At 42.7% G+C, this 9,352-nt stretch overlaps 2 protein-coding genes across 2 annotated transcripts; one reads left to right on the forward strand and one right to left on the reverse strand.

Moving 5' to 3' along the window:
• Nucleotides 1–584: 584 nt before the first annotated feature.
• Nucleotides 585–3,444, reverse strand: LOC117446382 (uncharacterized). The gene is made up of 3 exons (XM_034082544.1): nucleotides 3,312–3,444; nucleotides 1,164–1,317; nucleotides 585–987 (listed from the first exon to the last, which is right to left on the reverse strand). Exons 1-3 carry the CDS (start codon nucleotides 3,442–3,444, stop codon nucleotides 585–587), a joined length of 690 nt encoding a protein of 229 aa, XP_033938435.1.
• On the forward strand, nucleotides 1,384–2,289 carry LOC139433831 (uncharacterized; the record flags this gene model as incomplete). Its single annotated transcript, XM_071203242.1, has 1 exon — nucleotides 1,384–2,289. A coding segment is annotated over one exon (906 nt), but the record flags the coding sequence as incomplete, so codon positions are not given.
• Nucleotides 3,445–9,352: the final 5,908 nt, after the last annotated feature.

Below are 9,352 nucleotides of genomic sequence, written 5' to 3' on the forward strand. Positions count from 1 at the left end.
GATTTTTAATCCTAATGTAATCATCATCTTCACCACGATCATTTATGTTTATGTCGCCGAATTGACATGAAAGCACTGACAAATTTGAATATACTGTAGTCAGCTTCATTACAACGTTATTAACGTGCCTAATCTCAGTAATTCACCATTTCTATGCATGACAACACACTTTGTCCGTGTTTAGCTCTCGAAGCGTTCCCGCATTGACGTCACTTCCGGCTTCCCCCAAAACTTCAAAATGAGTCGAAGGAATTTCCCTGCGATGTTCGAAATTATTGATATTTAACGGAACGGTATCGCTTTTTCTTTTTTAAACTGACGGTTCGAGATTACTAGTAGCCCAATATTTCATTGCACAACAGTTGTTGGGATGCTGTCACAGGCTCTTTAAATATCAGATGATAATATTCTGCAGGTGGCCGAGGAAAAAAAATACACATGCGTTAATCGCGTTAAAATAATTAGTGGCGTTAATTCTTTTTTGCGTTAACGCGTTATTAACAAAAAGTAAGGTTGACAGCTACAAAATAAATGTTGAAGAAGCAACAACGAGTAACAACATGTGTTCTGGGATCGAGTTTGATTCAGTCTTTAATAGTCTGACCCCCTGATCCCACCGGAAGCGTCTGCGCTGCGGCTGCACCGCGCTGCACCAGACTCAGAGCAAAGTAGTATGACTCTTCAAGTGGTGAGTCTGGCATATGTGGTGTGGCTGGAGGTTCCTGCAGTAGAGAAATGAGTTGCTCCCCAAGGTCTGTGCTCTGTGGCCTCCTCTTTGTGGAACGCTGGGCCGCCGCTGCTGGTGTGGATCCCTGGGGGCTACGGGACCTAGAGGGCCTCCTCTCTGCAGAGGTTGTGGGTACCAAAGGTGGTGGGGCTGTAGGTGGTGTGGGTGTGCGTGGGCCTGAATATCGAGATGCTGCTCCTGGTGTAGATGCTCTCTCTATCTCTTCTAATGGGGAAAGATTTCCCAAGCTGCTTGTAGAACTATATTAAAAGAAACAACAACATGAAATCAATTACAATATTTGTTCCTGGGATTAATGTATGCAATATGAACATATTTATGTAATTTAAAATAAACTCTTTCATACCCTTTGCAATACATCATGACAAATTACAAAGTTACAAAATTATATAAATAAAAAAATGTGCATACATACCTCCTTTGCTGTATATATGGCAAAATGAAGGACATTATGTCTGAATACTTCCAGGCCTTCTGCGAGCCACCTGCAGATCCACTTGGGATGGACTTCTTCCGGGTTTTGACGAAAGCATCCCTCAGTGACTTCCATTTCGCCTTGCAAACGTCGACTGAAAAAAAGAATAGATTCCGATTAATAAAATGATTTCACTTATTAATTCTTTGCTTCTTTTTCCCTTCACAGATACTTGGCTTCCGGGGTCTCACTGGTCAGCCTAGCATTCAGCTATCGCCTAGGATGCACTACTGTGAGAGACGCTGTCCATTTGGTGTGTGCAGCCATTGAAAAAATGATGATGGAGAGGTTCCTACCCAGGCCAACAGAAGACACGTGGAAGGAGGTTGCACAAGGATTCTGGGAAAAATGGAATTTCCCAAATTGCTTGGGAGCAATAGACGGAAAGCACATCGTCATCCAAGCACCACCACTGTCTGGGAGTCAGTACTTCAATTATAAGAAGACTTTTTCCATAGTGCTTTTGGCACTTGTTGATGCTGACTACAGGTTCCGAGTGATTCAAGTGGGGGACTTCGGAAGAACAAGTAATGGTGGGGTGTATGCCGGATCGGATTTGGGGAAAGGACTGGAGGCCCGAACACTTCATGTTCCAACCAGTACCTCTCTACCTGGTGCTGCTCACCTGGGTGAGATGCTATTCGTCATGGTGGGTGACGCAGCTTTCCCACTCAAGCCAAACCTGATGAGACCATACCCTGGAAAGAACCTCACTCAACAAAAGAGGATTTTAAACTACAGACTTTCCAGAGCAAGGATGGTGGTGGAAAATGCCTTCGGCATTCTGGCTTCCAGGTGGAGAATCTCCCATCGTCGCATCAACCTGCACCCGAAAAACGTGGACAAGCTTGTGGTGGCTGCATGCATCCTACACAACTTCCTGCTGGCCCCTAGTGAAAACCAGAGGTTGCTGGATGAGGAAGAGCAGCAGGGAAGACACATGGCACCAGTGAGAAACATGGGAGGAAACAGGGCATCAAGAGAGGCCTGTAATGTGAGGGAGGCTTTCTGCACATTCTTCAACTCTCCTGAGGGCAGTGTGACTTGGCAGGACAGGATGGTGTGATTACTGGAACACACAAAAGTTACTCCACTGACAAAATGATTGAAAGATGTGTTTTTTCATTCCAGAGAATTTGAAAAAGCAAAAAAGTATTAGTTGTTGTACTCCCAAAGACAGGTTATTGTTGCATTTGTAAAAAACTGTTCTTTATTTTTAATATCCTATGTTATTATGTATTTTTTTGATAATACATTTCATAATAAATAGTTTTGTCTGACAAATGACTGCCAAATTATTCTTGTCTGTCCTCACAATTTATCTGACTATAAATACAAGGTTATACTCTGGGTAGTTGTTTTTTCAATGATGTAAAATGATCAAAATGTAGTAGCCCTATATTTGATGAATTACTGTACTATTGTACAATGGCACTTGTGAAATACAATTTCCTGTTTTACTACAATACACCTCAGAGGGAAATATTATTTCTTCATTTTAAATTTTTCTGATAGCTATACTTTAAAATGAATACAAAATAAATTGAATATTAAAATATATTATCATTATAATGGGTTAAACACAACTATTGATCCCTGGGCAAAATTCATAAGCTAAAGTATAGTTAAAAAAACAGTATATAACAATATATATGATGGGAATTTATGCATGTAGGTTTCTAAAAAATGTTCTCAGACAGAAGGGTGTCGCTCTGACCATTGTCAGGCAATTATCATATGGATGTTGGGGGTTGTAATTAACAAGACGCTTCCCCTTCTGTCTGCCCCATGTGTATTGGCTTCAATCCTGTGTCTCATCTGTATACATGATTGATTCTGTTAAATGCAATAACTCTTTATTAAATAACAACTTTGTTTTAAGCTGTGGAATTTCAAACACAATATATATACAGTATATATATATATATATTTTTATATTTGGATATAGGAAATAAGATCTTACTTTCTTGTGAAATGCAAGTTTACTAATTTTTTTAATGACTTTCACAACATGTTAAACTACTGAATGGCTCTGTGCTGTACAGTGTACATACAAGTATTCATTAACTTTAAAACATTAATATTTACCTTCCACTCCAATAACTCCACCGACTAAACACCAGACCTTGTCCTTTCTGACGTTGTCTTTGTAGTATTGATGGGTTATGTCATACAAAATAGTGTGTTTTTCCACTTCGATGATGAAACGCTCTTCGTCCATTTTGGGTGTCGTGTTGTGAAAGGGGGTCTGCAACATGAGTTTATTTGGGGGATGGGCCTGGGCCGGATGAACGTTCCACTTCCTGCCTGCGCTGCGTCAAAAATGGGATTCATTCTATATTTTAGAAATTTCTTGCGGCGAGGAGCTTCTGGGACGCTTCGAGCCGCGGCGCAGCGGGTCTGGTGGAATAGCACCCATTGACTAGAGTGGCCGCGATCGCTAAAAACACCGCAGCCGCAGCGCAGCGCAGACGCTCTTGGTGGGATTAGGGGGTAAGACACTTTCATGTTTGCCAACCAGGGCTTCCACCTTGTTTGGGGCATGATCTATTTGAAGGTATTGTTTCATTTGATCTTGCGCTTTTTGTAAAACATTTTGTGACTGTGAAAAAGCATTTCTCATATGATCAGCTAAACCGTACCATTTCACAGTTTAATTATTTAGGAAGTGATGTGAACAACAAGCCTTGTGAAATGAAACATAATGCTGAAAAGCTTGGGGGACATGCAGCACAGAACTGGTGCTTTTTACGGCTTTTCCCACTTTTTGTTGGCGATCGAATGAAAGATCCTGTCGACGATCAAGTTTGGCAATTGTGTTTGAAACTCAGGGAAATTGTTGAGTTAGTTTGTGCACCAAAGAAACATCACGTTCCCTGCAATTCCACTGAAACCCAAGCATCATTACTTGATACACTACCCAGAACTTATCCAACAGTTTGGCCCTCTCATCCGCTTATGGACAATGCGCTTTGAAAGCAAGCACTCGTACTTTAAACAGTGTGCGAGAAAGTTGCAAAACTTCAAAAACCTTTGCAGTACATTAGCAGAGAGGCATCAATTGTTGCAAGCCTATTTATGTGCAGGCAACCTGTTTCCACCATCTTTACAAGTTGCCAGCATGGCAAATGAATTTGACGAACACTTGTACAATAGTGGTATTCAGGAAGCGGTGAGACTCCATGGTTTTAACAAAGATAACACCTCTGAAACAGCTGCTGTTGTGTACAAAGGCACACAGTACAAAAAAGGTTTCATTGTTGTTGCTGACCAAAATGATAACGGGTATGTGTTTGGCAGGATCAAATTAATGCTCCTAAATCAGTCAAAGTTCTTTTTTGTTTTAGAGGATTATCAGTCAGTGCTTCTTGTGGATCTTGATGTTCATTGCCTCCAAATGGGTTCCAAGTATGTTTGTGTTAGTGCAGATAGTCTGTCAGACTACTACCCTCTACCAGAGTACAGACTGTTTGGCCTTATTGCACTCCATCATTCTGTGTGTATATAGGTCAAACATGGCAGCCATACAAGAGGCAGTTAGAGGTGCTCTTCCAGGATTGGAAAATGAAACATTTCGCCTTTTAGTTGAGGAATTATTGCTCGTAGTTGGCGTGGAAGATGTTGAAGACCTTCGACTTGTGAAGGAGCTGGACGTCAAACATATTTGAACTCCAATTCAGTGCAGGAAGATGCTGCTTGCATTTCGAAGGAAAGGTAAGACATTTAAGTGAAATGTGTCTTGCTGCATGATCAAATTTCATCAATGGTTATTTGTCATAGCTTTATAATGTGTATTTATCACAATAACTGTCTCTACCTTTTAGAAGACGAGCAATGACCTCAGAAAGAACTGCCGACACCTCTGCCCTCTACAAGTACTGCCCTCACCCAACCCCAGCCTACAGCCACCGACAGCCAAGCCATAACCTTGACCCTAACCTCTGTTGATCTCGCCCTCCTTCACCCAAACGCATGGGCTGAAAACTTTTGTCTTCCCTGGGAGAAACTGAACGCCAAACTGAGGCTGGCGGTATCCAAAGAAGAGAGGCCTGAAGGCACAGACAGGCGACACCTTGTGCAAGTGGTAGTGAATTATATTCAAGAGAACTGCACAAACCCCACGTGCAGCCAATGTGCAGAAGTAGCCAAGGCTATAATAAGGAAGTACCCCAAGAGCTTCGCAGATCGTACAGAGGAGGGTGACTATATGGGCTGCGGCTACTTCACCCTGCTCACCCAAATAAAGACCAGGGTGGAGCATGTCAACAGGAATAACACAATGGCTCGCTTGCGTAAAACAAAAAGGAAGGCAATGGATGATCAGGACAACCAGGAATCACACTCCTCAGTGAAAATTGACAGCTACGGCTGTGTCAATTGGCAACCCCAGGAGTTTCCAGAGGGGGAAACTCTTCAGTCTCTGGAGGAGAAGAGACAACTCATGGTGGGCATTTTTAATGAAGAGGGGCCCAGCCGAACGAGGCCAACTTTGTGGATGCATTCATAGTCTTCTTTGGGTTCTTCTTTGTACTCAATATCCAGTACTAAGAGGAGGCCTCAACAATCCTGGAGTTCATTCAGAGGCAAGTTCTAAACTCACGATAACATGGAGCTGTCTTTCTCCAGTAATACTGGTAGTTGAAAGAATGAACTTGTTTAGGCTGATTCTGTGAGCTGCAGCTGACCACGCCCCCCTGTAGGAGAGGGGAGCGTGCTTTGAGATCAGCTGCTGGGCTGTCAGAAGAGGGGGAGAAAAAGAGATCTCCGTCCTCCGTGTTTTATTCTTATATGATTATATAGAGTCATTATTCATTTGTTTTAAAGCTCAATAAATAACAAAGAAGACCTTTGACCGGCAGTTTTCTAATTTTGTCCGGAAGATTTAAACTTTAACGGACATGTTGACCGGGCGAAAACAAATCTAACTGAAACTCTGCCGCACGGTCCCCTCGTTCATAGAAGTGTTCAAATCTGGATTAGTCCCGTTGCAGCCCCGTTTTTAGAGATTTGGGTATGGAGGAAAAGAGAGAGGGTTGGGTTAGGGTTAGACACTTGGTGAGGTCCCCTTTAAATTAATAATTAATAAAAAAATTCACATTCATTTTATTAAGTATGCAAAAGTAAAAATGTCTGAAATCAGTGACTGGATGGGTTAACTAAATATAATTAAAATGTATCTACAGATTCCTGGTCAGGATAAATCCTGTCGATGGCACAAAGTGCTCGTCAAAAACAGGTGTGAGCCGCAAGAGTGGACAAGTGGTGCAGAGGAAGAGCTCCGCACTCAATCTTCATGTTGCCAGATTCCTTCAAGATCTGACGGAGTTTGAATGGAAGACAAAAAAATTGAAATCCAGAATCTGCCTCTCTCTTTGTGTGTGTGTGTGTGTGTGTGTGTGCGCGTGCGAGTGAGAGACCACATATGCGTACTTATTTTCGAAAGCACCTCGTTTAATGTTCTAACTAAAATATCGCCTCCAGGATCAGTTTTGTTTCTTTTACTTTCATATAATTACAGAAGATTTACTGTTGTGATTTTGTATTTGAATTGATCTGTTGTATTGGAATCTGTTATGAACTATCCAATTGAATCTGTTATGAACTGTTGTATTGTAATCTGTTTTTTTTACATTGAAATCAAATCAATAAACATATTTTATTTCAATTGTATCCCAGTTTTTGTTTATTGTTTCAGGTACAGTAGCACCTATTGCAAATGAGAAAAGGATCTAAACGTTTTCTTCAAGTTTCTATCTTCTTGGTCGAATGCACTTATTTTAAGTCGCTTTGGATAAAAACGTCAGCTAAATGTAATGTAATGTAAAGTGGGTAAAGATAAAACTGCAGTAATATACTGTTTTAATGCATACACTATTGTAAAATTATACTGTATAAACTACAGTAATATATTTTTTTCACAATACAAGTATTATATAATCACAGTAAAATATTGTTTTTGAGATTACAGCAACCTACAAAATTACAGTAATATACAGTGTAAACTAAATACAGGATCGCTACTGTAAAGTAAAAATACAGTAACTTGTTGGCAACTTTGCTGCCAGTAATTTACTGTAAAATCCCCTGTAATTTTTTTAACAGTGTAGGTAAGGTACAGTACAACCTGTTATTTCTGCCTTGAGTAAAATGATTACCCATTGATAAGTATTTTTCAGAAAGTCATTAGAAGAGGCCCATGAGTCTCTTTGCTAATTATCAATGGTCTTTGCAATTAACAGCAGATGTACCCATGTTAAGTGAATTAGTAAAGGTCAGAGGAACTCCAAGAGATGGCTTCCTCAGATATAATACAGTTAAAGTCTTGTTAGTTAATGGTTCATATCCAGCATGCATTAGCTAAGAAACGATAAGGATGTTAAGTGTTAGTTAATGAAAGAAATAGTTGGGTGGTTCGTTTCCTGCAGGACTCCTGGGGATGTCATGGCATGATGTGTGTTACTGAATGGGGTCCCACAGTTAGAGGGACAATGGCCGTTCTGAATTATCAATGGATGTATGCATTTGAAGTAAGCTGACTTTGAGGTTGGAGGAAGTTCAGAGAAGGCCTTAGGGTATGAGAACAGTTAACCTTTGTTAGTTAACTAATCCTAAGGATGTCATGAGATCATGACGTTTAAACATATACAAGTATAGCTTTCAGAGAGGCAGAACATGTGACATCGTGTGTTAGCTAATGTAAGAAGGTGGGGCGAACCAGACGGAGTCAACGGCTGCCGACTCATTGCCTAGGGATCGCTCAGAAGTGAAACCGGCCAATGGAGAACTACCAACTCACTGTCTAGGGCTCGCCCAGAAGTGAAATCGCCAATAACAAATAGCTAGGGAGGAGCAAGCAACACAACTCCTCCCACAGAATTTGTATGTAAGCTGTCCCAATGTTCCTACTCGGTGCTCTTCTTCTGACGGGCCGTTCGTGAGACGTATCTCACACGGTGGTAGAACTTGAGCCCAGAGTACTCTGTATTTTGTACTGTTGCAGGGTACTCTGTATTTTGTATTGTTGCTTTTACCATTAAAACTCAGCTTATTGCTTATCTCATTCCTCGGTGTTCGAGTCCTTTCCTTGGAGAGCCTACTCATCAATGGACGGCGCGGAGCAGAGGTGAACCTTCCAACCACTCGATTGGGTGGTGCTCCAACAGCACTTATATATGAGGGGCCTCTAAGGACATACCGTTCACACACACATATGAAACGCTTGCATACACATGAAATCCAAAGTTATTCACATACTCATACACACATGTGATACACACTCATCCCTGAAACACTCTCACACACATGAAACGCACTGACACACACACCTGAAACGTCGGGTTACGTAGTGTAACCCTTGTTATATTAGCACAGGCGGAGCCCTCTACTGGACTCTATGGTTACTCTCTTACCCCGCAAGCATTCTTCCACTGAGACTTCTATAGACGTAGCCGGCCCTGGGCGGGCCTACCTGAATGTGCGCGCATCACACCGTATAAAAGGAGGCCTCGCCTCCTGACTATCATCCTACACCTCTCTTCAGCGAGCGGAATAGGACAGACAGTGCCCCGAGTAGAGGTCTCCGCCTGTGCTAATATAACAACGGTTACACTACGTAACCCGACGTTATATCTCTCACAGGCTCCGCCCTCTACTGGACTCTATGGGTACAGTGGGTGGAGCCGCGATGTATACGCGCACTGTCGTCCAACAATATTCCACCCTACTGCCCATGACCGGCTATTATGGTGAGCAGCTGCTGCCCCACCTTCTCCTTTAACCCGGTTGTAACCGAGGAGAAATCTGGGCTGTGGCTGACAGAGCACACCCTGCTGCGCTTACCTCGCAAAAAGTGTGCTCAAAAAACAGTGCCGGGGGACCCCCCCCACCCTGGATGGGGAGAGCCCCCTCGGCCCCGAAAGGGCTCACTACGCGCCTGCCTCCCTGAATCCCTAAGGATAACAGGGAGAGCGCCAGAGCCCCTGCCCCACACTCAAACACTGACCCCGTGCCGAGTGTGTGGACTAAAGTGTGGAGGGCTCCCCCCCCTCCTGCTCTCGGCAGGAGGAGAGCAGCCCTCCAGCCCTGTAAGGGCCCAATGCGCCACCCCCGCCCCTCCCGGGACTCTCCGA

The sequence above is a fragment of the Pseudochaenichthys georgianus genome, chromosome 5, assembly GCF_902827115.2.
Source record: "Pseudochaenichthys georgianus chromosome 5, fPseGeo1.2, whole genome shotgun sequence".
NCBI lineage: Eukaryota > Metazoa > Chordata > Actinopteri > Perciformes > Channichthyidae > Pseudochaenichthys > Pseudochaenichthys georgianus.

Bases quoted from the DNA above. Each gene is read 5' to 3' on its own strand.
- LOC117446382 (XM_034082544.1), bottom strand. From the start codon at position 3,444: ATGGACGAAGAGCGTTTCATCATCGAAGTGGAAAAACACACTATTTTG. The intron at 1,318-3,311 runs GTAAATATTAAT...TCTTTTTTTCAG, and splicing joins TGGAGTTATTGGAGTGGAAG to TCGACGTTTGCAAGGCGAAA. The intron at 988-1,163 runs GTATGTATGCAC...CTTTTAATATAG, and splicing joins CCATATATACAGCAAAGGAG to TTCTACAAGCAGCTTGGGAA.